Source organism: Thermobia domestica, chromosome 2 (genome assembly GCF_964235325.1).
Source record: "Thermobia domestica chromosome 2, izTheDome1.hap1.1, whole genome shotgun sequence".
In the NCBI taxonomy this organism is placed as follows: Eukaryota; Metazoa; Arthropoda; class Insecta; order Zygentoma; family Lepismatidae; genus Thermobia; species Thermobia domestica.
In genome coordinates, this window is record NC_137455.1 from 80724089 (window position 1) to 80737864 (window position 13776).

The window sequence follows — 13776 nt, forward strand, 5'->3', positions numbered from 1 at the left end:
TATCTCCGAAATGACAAATTTCTGCACCCACGTTGGTTTATACTTTTTGTCTCATCTTGGTGTCACGAATCACTTTCCAAACGTTGTCGGTGTTGTTTTGAAACATCCTGCATACACATCTATTTTGTTTTCAAGATGTTGCTTACCCATACCTGAAATTGTTTTCAATTATATAAAGGAAGCCATGAGATGTGATTAAAACAACAGGGTATGTTTATGTAAATAAATAAGTCACTGACGAAGGTGATGGTTCTCATTGAAAATTTCGGCATTAAAATATATATATATATCTTTAAACGTATTCCTGGGTTTAATTTAATGTCTTTTTACCTTGTTATTACTACTTATTGTTGGTGGTTAACATTCTTATTACCGTACAGTGATTCATGTATTTATTTATTGGAACTTAGTGTTTCTTTTCAGCACTGACTCTACAAGAGATGTAGACTTCAGTATGATGGAATTCGAACAACCGTAATGCGTCCAATTTTCTCCACCGAAAGTCGAAGCCAGGACTCTGCGCCAAAGGCGCGCGCCAGCCACTAGACCAGTGGAGATGGATCGTAGGATGAATTGTTCACACTAAGTGTAGAGTCACGCAACAGCTATCTCCTTGTCCTGACAGCATTAAGTGGAGTGGCACAATTTAATGGAATTAAGTGAAGTACAGTATATCGGAACTCTAACGGAAACATAAATGAATCTTTTTTTTTTTTTTTTTTAACGACACATGTCAGATAAACCAAGTTTTGAGAAAAATGAGAAAAATTATACCGGTACTACACTGTATAGTTTCTCCAAAAACGTCCATTTATATATATTTATAATATACCAAATGTAGGCAACAGCTTGACAATGCAGAAATGTCACAAAATGTGTATCTACGCGTAGCAAACAAAATATTTTCTTTAATTTCGTATCTGACAGAACTTGACATGTGTCATTTTACAAAAAAACGATTCAAATGTTGAAGTGCCGTTATCAATTCAATATTTTAAAAAATCACTAGCCACCAGAAAATATTACCTGTCTCAATGTTACAGTAGTTTAACTTTTACAACTTTGGTAGTCATGAAACACGTAATTAGTTGCTTCTCATGCGCTTATATTTGTATACCTACAAAAGCGAAAACAAAAAACAAACACAAAATCACTTCGTAGAAAACTAGAACTGAGAAAATAACCCGTAACAAATAAAATTTGTAAGTAAAATATTCCCCTTCATTTTTCAAAAAGAGCATAAAAAATGGTGGCTGGCGTACGGGAATCAAGTTTAATAGTGGCAAAAAAGTACTACAAGGTTATAATCAGAAGCCGAGAATGTCTACAGAGATCTGGAATGATTGCTTCAGAACTGATTTTCAAAGATATATAAATTATTTGCTTGGTGGAGGAAGCAGAATTTTGAACGTCAATATTTTCGTAAGATTCTAACAAGAAACTGCACAAGACTGTGTGTCTGAATTAATTAGTTTATTTACGGTGCTATATTAATGCTGAATGAGAATACTGAATATGCCAGCAATATTAATTTGTACTGCAAAAGGCTATAATCCATTGGTACGGTATAGTATAAGCATATTGTGTTTTCTACCACAAGGAATTGTATAATACCTGAGTGTTGTAAACCTTCACAATACTTTTATGATGTAGATGGGCAACTTCAACATGTTTACAAAAAGATATGTCAATCTGCTTTCTGCGCACTCTGTATATTATACTAGTAGAATTTTACTACAAAGACAAACAAATATTAGCCTACTGTAGCAAAATCTACTAAAATAGTGTATTCAATAAATACTTTATACATTATATTAGTTATTATTCAATTAGTCCTTTCTCTGCTTTGTATCATGACATGTATATATACGTTTCGGTGCATAAATTAGGTACTTAGAATGTAAAACACTTATCAAAAGTTTTAGAAGGGGGAGAGAGCAAATGCTAGGAGCTACGATAAAATTCATTATAGTGAACAATAACATAACAACGACTGAATTTGTAGAAGACGACATTGGGTGAGCACTCAATAAATACTTTTAATACGTTTTCGGTATCTTTGATATATAAATGCCTTTCAATCAAGTGTAGAGTAATTATTTTTCCGAGAGTAAGGTATGCTTCCACATAGCTTATTTGTCATTGATTGTATATTTTAAATATACAGTTTCTTAAATGTATATATATTAAGATAAACTACATATACAAAGATAAGCTGTCTAACCTGAACAACATTTAACAACAGTAGCACGCATTCTCACATTAGAAGCACTTTGTGACATACACAGAGAATGAAAAATGTCCTTTTTAATGTCAGGAACATCCTTCTCAAGTAGACTGTTTGACAGAGTGCGAATTGAATAAGCAGAACTGGACTGTTTTACAGTGCTTTTCTTTTCTGTGTGAGAAAGAATTGAAATATTTATAGGCTAAACTAAAAAATGTTCAACTATCCTTAAAGAAGTAAATATTATCTACAACATTACTACATCGTCAACTACTCACCAAGCACAAATTCTTTGACGAGAATAGAACTAAAATACTTTCTTTTACAGAAGTACAAAAAATTATTCTTTCTATGATATACAGTTAAGCCTAAAAGGTTGGCTACTTAACAGAATGTTTTGTAGATGAAACGGGATAAGCATATGTTATTAGTATTCTGGTAGATGGTCATTCGTTAAGTTATATCGTATCTGCCTTTTCTGATGAATCACGCTTCGTTCTAAACTGAAACGACCGTGAATGCATGTGAACACGACGCAGCAATGGTAAACATGGCGCAAGCTAACTTTGCACTTTGAAACCGTTGTTTTCCGAGTGAGTGAGATGAAAACGAGAGGAAATGGTTGATACCACGCATGCGCAAGATGTGTTGCCAACCGCGATTATTCAAACTTCTCAGTAGTAAATCCTAGCCGTTAATAAAGAAAAAAAACTAGTTTATTACTGAATGTCTTCCTATTTGCAAACTATTACACATCCTCTTTACTACTTTTGATAATCATGGACCATCGTTCTGTCTGTCTTCCTCAAAGCAAGCTCTGACATTATATACCATTTCCCAACTTTGACTTCTGATCGTAGCACCGCCCCCCCTTTTTTTTTTTTTTTTTTTTTTTAAAAAAAAAAACGATCGTTTATCTTCCGTAATCATAGCATTAATTAACCAAAGTACAAGAGAATTTGAAGTCACTTATTAAAATTAAAGAATAACTTAATGTATCATATACCTGAACATGCCGACGTAAAAAATAGTAAAGAACAACCAATACAAATATCTCCACACAATGCGATATTAACACACAAAAGAAGAGATACACACGATATTTTAAAATAGTTTTACAAAACACAAAAGTTCAGTTTTATATACATCACCAACACAATGCTAAGAAGTACTGAGTGGTAAACATTCTTTCACCCTTGTTATTTGTGACCTTTGGGTTACAAAAAAAATCTTCCCACACAGCTGTTGGTCATCAGAACACATGCTACATTTTGGCAATCGTAGCATTCCATTCGCTTAGAACAAGAGACATGTCTCACTCACTCCTCGAAAGAAGATATTTCTGATGTATGATAAGGTTTGTCCTTTGGCTGGGTTTCGTGTAGTGTGCTGGTAAATTGAAAATAAGATGTTTGTGGTTGCGAGGGTGTTATTATCGTACTCTGTCTGGTTCAGTGTAGTGTGTATAGACTAGTGCAACGTCTACTAACAATGCTCTAGATATATATACATGAAAAAGTACAACGTACGAATTATGAATAATACCTCACATTTTAGATTCATGGCGAATATTTATTTCAGTTGGCAACGTTGATAACTTGGCTTCCCTGCCTCTCAAATCATGGTCAGACGGCAGCCAAATCGCGAAGAGCATTACGTCTCTCAAGTGCAAAGTTGTTGTGCGCCGTGTCTAGAAGCGGCACTGGGCTCAAATTGTGAAACACTATACGATCCCTATATTTAAAGTTGTGGTAAAAGTGGTTATTAACTGTGACTTTAAGACAAGTATCATTTGACAGCCAACTGATGTCAATGAGATTAGCCCCACTTACTGCCATTTTTCTAACGTATGAAAAACAGCATCCCGGATCACGAGCTCCAAAGCATCTTGCGGCTATGGTTCTACAGGATACTACCATCTTACTGTCAAGAGCATATGTAGGATCAGCTGGGATAATATTTGCTCCGCGACCTACGAACTCTGTGCGCATTAGAAAAAGCATGTGATTCAGGACGATGTATGGAACCTGAATGACACCGAACATCATCTAGTTCCTACGTGCCTGAGAGTCAAGAGAGAGTCATACATTCTGTAACCACCGCCGTGTTGTGAATAACTATCTTCATCCAGTACTAACATGTAATTTGCATAAACGTTACCTATTTACTATTTTTACTTACTTAGAAATAAATTTAATAAAGTATAAATGCTTCATATACCACAGCTCACACGGTGCATTTCACTTTCTCCGGTACCGGTAATGTGCTTTCACATTATCCTTAAACGTTCTGTCCATTATTAAAAAAGTCTCTCTTTCAATACTAGATCGATACATTAAACAATTTCAATATTTTTGGTTTCCTTGATTTAGAAACATCATGATTTACATATTCCACAATTGCATTAAAGATTTCTCAAGTTATTTTATAGTAGTAGTTCGGAGAAAAGAGCAAATCGTTTGCAGTTGGATAAGTAACGAAGTATATAGCTGAAAGTTCTTACAGGATATTTGCTACTGATTTATCTCATTTCGCAAAGCGAAATCAGTAATTTTATATTAGACTACACAAGTACAAACCTTTGTGTATATATACACTGGCGATCGAAACTTCAAGACGAGATAGATAAAGTAACACAAAATATTGCATAGTCGATTGAAATGAAGGAACGCTTGGCAACATGTTGCCAGAGGTTTTCCACATGTCCACAGCGAGCAATATGTTGCATAGCGTGACGTCAGCGTAACTGTAGCACCGAATGGGCCTGTTTCCGCAACACGAAACAGTTGAATGAAAGGGATGAAATAGTATGTGTCAGTAAGAGCTATTAAGGTGCATCGTAGTGGTGTCACTCTCAACAACATGGTCCGGAGACATTTGGGTGCCTTCACACGGCGGAAACTGGAAGAAGTATGAAATATGATGAGCGTGGTCCAGGAGTTTATTATGGCTCACAACACTACATTTCGTACTTTCACGTGCATCAGGAGCATACTGAACTACAGGCAAGCCTATAGGAAGGAGAGGTGGACGACGACCACTGTCAGCTACAGCAGAGGACGACCGCTATTGTGAAAAGGCAAGAACGGATGGATGTCAAACAGCAGGTGCAATTGCAAAAACATATAAAAGAATTGTAAGTCGCCAAATCTCACACTCCACAGTGGCGACCACACCCGAGCAATCTCTTTGCCCGACGACCATTAGGTTGTATTACATTGACACCGGCACATAGGCGGCACGTTTGTGATGGTGCCAAGAATATTAAGACTGGCCAAGGAGGAGTGGGGTCGTGTTTCTTTCTGATAAGGGCAGATTCAATTCGAGTAGTGGTTCTGGACGCACACTCATCTGCCGAGGGGTAGGAACACGCAATGATCCCAGGAACTGTCGTACATGATCATTTTGGACGTCCGAGTTCTTGTATGAGGAGGCATACTGTTGCATGGGCACACTTCCCAATTTCTAAACGTGGTACACTCACAGCTCAGTTGTGACATTTTACTCTTTTTCCACGGCCGTCTTTCCAGAGGTGCAGTCGGCTCCAACTTTATCTTCATGGATGACTAGCTGAAATACCCATTCTACGCATGGGTCAAATAAAACATCTATGTAAACAAACTGAACAACGAAAGAAAAAAATATCGGTCATTTTCTACTACTTTTACATATCTCGGTAAACGCCCCCTTAAAATCTCTGGTTTGAATTTTGAAAAAAAAAAAAAAAAAAAAGCCTCTGGCCACCAGCCGATGGGGGCTGTATTTGGAAGTCAATGCCTGTGGGAGTATCACCATTCATCTCAGCGACCGTGAAAACTATGGATTTCACACTGATATACGTCATTTTGGATTATTTTTACATGTCTCGATGGCCCTTCTCCCAGCAGGTGATCCCGGCTCGCATATAGTGGTAGCTGAATTTGGAAATGTCACCATTGATCTCAACGTCCGCGAAAACTATGGACTTTACACTAATATCGGTCATTTTCTACTACTTTTACATGTCCCGGTAAATGTCCCTTCCTCCCTGAGACCCCTCTGGTTCGAATTTAAAAAAATACGTTTCGTCTTGGTCTGGGGCCTGGCCCAAGGTACTCGTGACCAAAATTTGGTAAATCTCGGTCTACTTGTCTGGTCCCCAGGCCGCACAGAGACAGACAGACATACACAAACAAACTTTCTTTTACTTATATTAGATAACGCGCGACCGCATCGAACAGCATCAAGTGGTGAAGACCTTAAACGAGAGGATATTTGGTGAATGGACTGGTCTATTTGCTCCACCCGACCTGAATCCCATCAAGCACACTTGGGATGCTATGGGGAAACGTCTTGCAACACATCTAGATGCACTAAGGATTATGCAGCAGTTGTCAACAACGCTGGTGGGGTAAGGGAACTCCATACCAAAACAACCCCTTGCCGACTATGTGAAAAAAAGGGAGCACGCTGCAGAGCATGCATCAGTATTTGTAGTGATCATATTCCCTTCTGAGGACCATTTCACTCCTTGTGTAATGTCAGAGGTATTACGAGTCGCAGTACCTTCAGTGTAAGTTATTGTCTCTGTATAAAAGTGCCGTTTATTTTCTGCTAATCGTATGTTTCTTTCTGTTGTTTTCGGTATCATATTGTAGCATTACTTTCTAGTCGGGAAGCAGAACACGTGATTATTAGGTTTCGTTCAACCCGAGGGAATAAAAGAAACCGGTGGTCGTAAATCATCAAGTTCACTAACCTAATCATTTCTAGACCGCCGGTCGCTTGATACAAACGGGAATTCTCCCCGTACACCCCCTCCTTCCTCTACTGAAGCTAGAAAATGAGTGTTTCTCATAAAAGACCATATCTGCAAAACGAATGAAGATATTAATGAATTTCTTTTTCCCGTTTTATCTGTAAGGTGTGCTTTACGATTCTGTCTATTCATGCTTTGGATAGACCCAACGGTTTTTCGGAAAATTTAACATAAACATTAAAACCTGACATATTTTGACCTTAATATTTTCTTTTTTGCTCTGTATCTCCTCAATGAGTTGAGATATGGAAAGACCATCCCTAATTAAATTTGTAGAGCATTAAATTGGCTATTTCCACGCGTGACGCACTCTACAAGGGAACATGCTCGTATAGTTTAAACCTTAACTATGGTAATGAATATAACGATTTTTAAATACAAACCACTAAATATGATTATAGAAAGGACATATTATAATTTCCACATATTGGTATTTTTGTATTTAATTATTAAAATACCCGGTTATATTTATACACTAAAACGTGACTCACACTACAGAAAGGGAAGTACAATTTTACTCATATTTTGAATTTAGGAAATCTTTCTCCGTATGACTTTACAAAATGTATTTTGTACATGAACATTTTCCAGAAGGAATGCAGTGTTCTCACAACCACCGTTTCATTCTCACTTCACTGTAGTAAACATATGATAATGGAATTTCTCTGTGACGCACACTACAGTTCACTTGTGACGCACACTACACTTCCTTCAATGACAACACTTAAATTTTCCTATTGTTTGGAATCTTATTGATAGTTTGAATTTGATATTCATCGTACCTCTTACAACTATGGAATGTATTTCCAAAACATGCTACTGAGGTAGCTCTGTTGGTACAGCGTTTTTTCGCAGTTGGGAGGTGTGGGTTCGATACCGCTGCCGACCATTTTGACGGGTTTTTCTTTTTTTCCCTCAGTCCTACCAGGCAAATGCCGGGATGGTACGTAGCAAATCCACTCTGGCCCACACTTTCCCAAATCCTTTCCTTAGTGTAAAATGGCCTCTGAGCCGTATCTGGTGTTCGTTAAATAAATAAACGCATTTTGGTGATTCAATAAGTATATTGTTTCTTTTATTTTTTCAAATGCCTATCGATACGTGCAGTAGTTTCGTTTCAATAATGTTTGTTAGAAACCAAAACGCACTTTTTAAAAAATATGAAACTGAAGCGTATGTCGAAAGGTATTCGAGAAATGAAAGAGCAAACTCAAATATACTTATTGAGCGACCAAGAAAGGATTTAGCATGTTTTCATAAAATTTATTTGCATGATTATTGTGTTTTCCGGTACATTTTCTTTCAGGGAACCCCTCCTTAGCCTAGTGGCTAGCACGCTTGATTTCGGATAGCGTGGTCCCGGGTTCGATTCCCGGTGGGGGTACAGTTGAAAGACCAATGTGGTTAGAATTCCACTATAATCAGTAGGTCCACGTCGTCTTCAGCCTTAAACTAAATCATCCCCATTTTGTCAGGATTTTAAAATAATTTGCCTGGTGACGCAGTATAAATGCATGCTATAAAAACGGGTAGTTTATTCTATAGTTTTTTAATCACTTCCTTTAATGTTCCTGACATTTTCTCTTTCGGCACTTTGCCAGTCTCATCAGTAGTCTATTGTTGATAGGTGATTTCCATATTCGTGTCCATTGGTTGAGTAGAGTTGAGAAGCGAAACGAACTTTGGTAATTCGCCACATTCTTGTCAAGTATGAAACATACAGATCTCAGATTCATCGTCGCACACTACGACACGAAATCAGATCATTTGTGCTGTTTGACAGAAATGAACATGAATTTAACAGTAATCTAACATTCTCGTGATTGATACACAGAAAGATTTGGTGGTGTTCGCGTTCAACAGACGTGTTTCGGCCGAAGTTCACAGAATTTACATCTTCCAATCTCTATATCAGGATTCTGTTTCTTGAACTGTTTCACCGAGTGTTAGGAACGAGTACCGTTTTTGAATTTTTTGTTTGCCGAATGAATCTCTGATGATTAAACAATCTCGAAGTCCCAGTGCCTGGTAAGATATTGCATCGCTTAAATAAAACTGAATAGCTGCTTCTTCAGTTGCCGTTTTTGATGAACTTTGATCTAGTGTCTTGACTGGCTTTTTATTGTCGGGTGCAAACTGTTCAAACAATTGTTTAACAACAACCTTACGCTTATTCGAACTATAAGGTACGCTTCTTTCAACTTTAGCCATAGCTTTCCCATATGAACACCGAGATGAAAACACTTTGTTAGGTGAAGATGCACTGGTACTTGTTTACTTAACATAGCATCAATAGCTGTGCTTAATTTCTTCTTTTGACGATATCGTCTCATTTCTTTCTTCTTCTTCTTTCGCATATGCTCCTTCTCTTCAATTGTAAAATTTTTCTTTTTCCTTTCTTGTCTAATTCTCTGTTTTTGAGTCTCTCTTCTTCGAAATTCGGCATTATTTCCGGCTCTGCTTGACGTTGTGCAGCAGTTTTCGCCATGCTTGAACGTGACATACACTACCCGTGACGCACACTACATATACTTCAGTAATTGGAAGTCTGTGTTTATTTGAGTTTCCAAATCAATATCACGGCAAATAGTTGCTCTATCTATCAAGAAGGAAAATTGAAAGTATTAAACCGTTACATGCAATAACTAACTTTCAGCAGGAAAAAATGTGTTTTTTTCGTGACGCACACTACAGCACAAGACCAGTTCTCTAATATGAAATACCACTTAAACAACTGAAAGTAGATAACATTCGCATATGTAGTGATACACAATACGGTACTCTGCACTCAAAATTGTAAACACCTTTTTCTTCTCTTCTCAATAAAATGAATGATTGACAATTAAATGTCAGTTGATATGCCTTTCAGCTTGTCTCACAGAGCGGCCATATTGGATCAGCACTGTTGTCAGTTCAGCACTTTACAAAATGCAGCAAATTGTATAGCATTCATAATTTTAGATCTCAATCGAAGATATGGGTGACAAAAACAAGCGAAACACATAAGTTTAGAAAATACACTTTTGGTGTACATTCCCGTGGAATTAACCAATTATCTTTCCAACAGTACTAATATTGTTAGGTTTACTTCCAGAAATAGCCCTACAACGAGGTAAGTTTAAAGGCAAGTGCGCTTTGATTCGAAAGCTGATGCTCCGAATGGCACCACTGAATTCCAGCTCACGTCAGTCAATGAAGGTTTTGTTTCAGAGATAAAAGCTGATTCTTTTCCAATATTTGAAGAACAGTTCTCATCCTCCTCCCTTGAGTTCTCTTGCACTGTCATGATCATTTCTAGATCTCTGGTCAATTGATACGACCGCACGTTAAGGATCACAAGATTCTGAAATAAGTAAAGATGTCTTTTATAGTGTTAAAGTCCATTTACAGTTGATATTCAGGATAATTCCGATTTCTCAACTCGATTTGTGTGCGACATTTCCACCGGTCATTGAAAATAATTCGTTATTTCTTTAACTAAAATGTTTATCTTACCATAATGAAAAAGCAGAAAATATAAATAATGTAAGAACATATGTAAAGATGGCTTAAGTGGGATGGGCAAACACCACTTACAGGGTGATTGATAACATCGTTGTACACCTGAAGGGTATTTCTAAAATCACGAATGGGCCTGTATTCTCTCAATGGTCACTTTAAAAATGTTTTTGCGGAAACCTCAGTAACTATATTTGTATGTAATTTATGAGAATATCATATCGAACTTGATTAAATACTTACTAATTACTGAAAACAAGCAGAACTATAATAATATTCTATATTATAATATCAAATCAGCGCAAAATATTTGCAAAATTACATATTTCTTTAGTATTTTGAATCCACATTAGATGAATCATTTTCTGGTACATAAGTGTTTGTACCAGAGTGAGCAACACTTTTCCATACGTAGTTTGCCAACCAAAAAGTTCAAGTCGCTGGCGTGCCGCCAAATGTATGTTTGAAGGTGTGTTCGCTTGATGTTTAGCACTAGAGCACCCTTCATTGATGGAAGGTATTTTTTCAAAATCACATCTATTCTGGACCTGGAGGCCCGGGACTATAGCCCCGTAAACCCCTCCCTTAATCCCGCCCTGTGTTTGAAGGTGTGCTCGTTTGATGTTTAGCACTAGAGCACCCTTCGTTGGTGGAACTTAGTCTGGATTTCTGTGACCAATCATATCAGCACAGATAACATTGAACGAGAATTCTTGTGAATCGGCGTAGAGATTCACCACAAATTGTTCCGCACGTGCTATCTTCTCATTATCCACATTACCAGATCCTAAGTTACTTAGGAAATATGATTTTTTAAAAATATGCATTCCACGCATTCTTTTTGCCAATTCCTGCGAACTGATTGGGGTGGTGTCGCTTCCATTAAGTACACGGAATGCTGGCAGGAATGGCATATTTCATCGTTGAGCTCATTTACAATTGTGTGGATGGGAATACATTGTAATTTTATTGCTGTTCTAGTAGACATCCATATTTCTTCTGCATTAAATGTTTTAAAAAGGTATAAGACGACGAAGAACATCGGTGTCTTTGTAGTCAATGAGAAGCTGCTTACAACCTCAGCTGGAAGTGTGGTATGTGTGAAGTATTATCCTCGTATCAGCCTATTCATGATTAGATTTCAGAAATGGTAGGTCTTCTTCCTGTGATGACTCCACGTGAACTAAGTATGTAAATCCAACTGATATGATAACTAACTGTTCGTCTTTCAATGTTTGCCTACATAATATAATCAGCTCTAAAGAAAGAAATGCTGCGAGGTCAGATTTGTTTTCAGGCAAATCAATAAAACATTTCTACTGCTGAGGAAGCAGACAATCTCGACCTTCTATATTTCTCCGAATCAGCCAGTAAGTACTCGTGAGCACGCCCTGTTTAGAAAGTTCAGCACGCATTTTACAAAAAATATCCGCCAAATCACAACCAATCAGTTCCCAGAAATTAAAACAGAAAAGAAAAAAAGAAAGCATTGGAATGTATATTTTAAAAATCATACTTGTTAAGTAAATTAGGTTCTGGTAATGTGGATGATGAGACGATAGAATGTACAGAACAATTAATGATGAATCTCTACACCGATTCACAAAAATCTTCGATCAGTGTTGTCTGTGCTGATTTGGTCGGTCACAAAAAAATATCCTCCACCAATGAAGGGTGCTCTAGTGCTAAACATCAAGCCAACACACCTTCAAACATATATTTGGGGGCACCCGGTGACTCGAATATTGACTGCCATCAACCCGAACTTTTTGGTTGGCAAACTACGAATGGAAAATTGGTGCTCACTCAGGAAAATGGACCACTCAGGAATCTATGCTTGAAAGCTGACCAGAGTTAAAATCTTGTACATATAAACTTATGTGCTACACAAACAAATGCAAGTGTGTGTGGGCTTCAGTAGCTGTACAGCATGAAAACCTGTAGCTATAATGGGAACAAGTGTTATAATACACTTACAAACATTTATGTACCAGAAAATGATTCATCTAATACGGATTCAAAATACTAAAGAAATATGTAATTTTGCAAATATTTTGCGCAGATTTGATATTATAATATAAAATATTATTATAGTTCTGCTTGTTTTCAGTAATTAGTAAGTATTTAATCAAGTTCGATATGATATTCTTATAAATTACATACAAATACAGTTATTGAGGTTTCTGCAAAAACATTTTTAAAGTGACCATTGAGAGAATACAGGCCCATTCGTGATTTTAGAAATACCCTTCAAGTGTACGATGTTATCAATCACCCTGTAAGTGGTGTTTGCCCATCCCACTTAAGCTATCTTTACATATGTTCTTACATTATTTATATTTTCTGCTTTTTCATTATGGTAAGATAAATATTTTATTTAAAGAAATAACGAATTATTTTCAATAACCGGTGGAAATGTCGCACACAAATAGAGTTGAAAAATCGGAATTATCCTGAATATCAACTGTAAATGGATTTTAACACTATAAAAGACATCTTTACTTATCTCAAAATGTTGTGATCCTTAACGCGCGGTCGTATCAATTGACCAGAGATCTAGAAATGATCATGACAGTGCAAGAGAACTCAAGGGAGAAGGATAAGAACTGTTCTTCAAATATTGGAAAAGAATCAGCTTTTATCTCTGAAACAAAACCTTCATTGACTGACGTGAGCTGGAATTCGGAGCATCAGCATTCAAATCAAAGTGCACTTGCCTTCAAACTTACCTCGTTGTAGGGCTATTTCTGGAAGTAAACCTAACAATATTAGTACTGTTGGAAAGATAATTTAATGCTCTACAAATTTAATTAGGGATGGTCTTTCCATATCTCAACTCATTGAGGAGATACAGAGCAAAAAAGAAAATATTAAGGTCAAAATATGTCAGGTTTTAATGTTTATGTTAAATTTTCCGAAAAACCGTTGGGTCTATCCAAAGCATGAATAGACAGAATCGTAAAGCACACCTTACAGATAAAACGGGAAAAAGAAATTCATTAATATCTTCATTCGTTTTGGAGATATGGTCTTTATTAGAAACGCTCATTTTCTAGCTTCAGTAGAGGGAGGTGGGGGTGTACGTGGGAAACTTTCGCTCGTATCAAGCGACTGGCGGTCTAGAAATCATGAGGTTAGTGAACTTGATGATTTAGGACCACCGGCTGCTTTTACTCTGTCGGGTTGATCCAACTCCTAATTTTGAAGACTTTTCCAGATTTTGCCTCCCGACTATTTCATGTATACTTTAAGT

The 13776-nt window shown here is 36.9% G+C and overlaps 1 protein-coding gene across 5 annotated transcripts in view; it reads right to left on the reverse strand.

Moving 5' to 3' along the window:
• Positions 1-13776, reverse strand: part of LOC145673308 (uncharacterized) — a 529331-nt gene that overhangs the window by 461699 nt on the left and 53856 nt on the right. For all 5 annotated transcript variants that reach the window (XM_081742911.1, XM_081742918.1, XM_081742924.1 and 2 more), the window contains one exon: positions 2225-2398. In XM_081742911.1, the coding sequence (XP_081599037.1) occupies positions 2225-2398 (174 nt within the window). The remainder of the gene's footprint in view (positions 1-2224; positions 2399-13776) is intronic.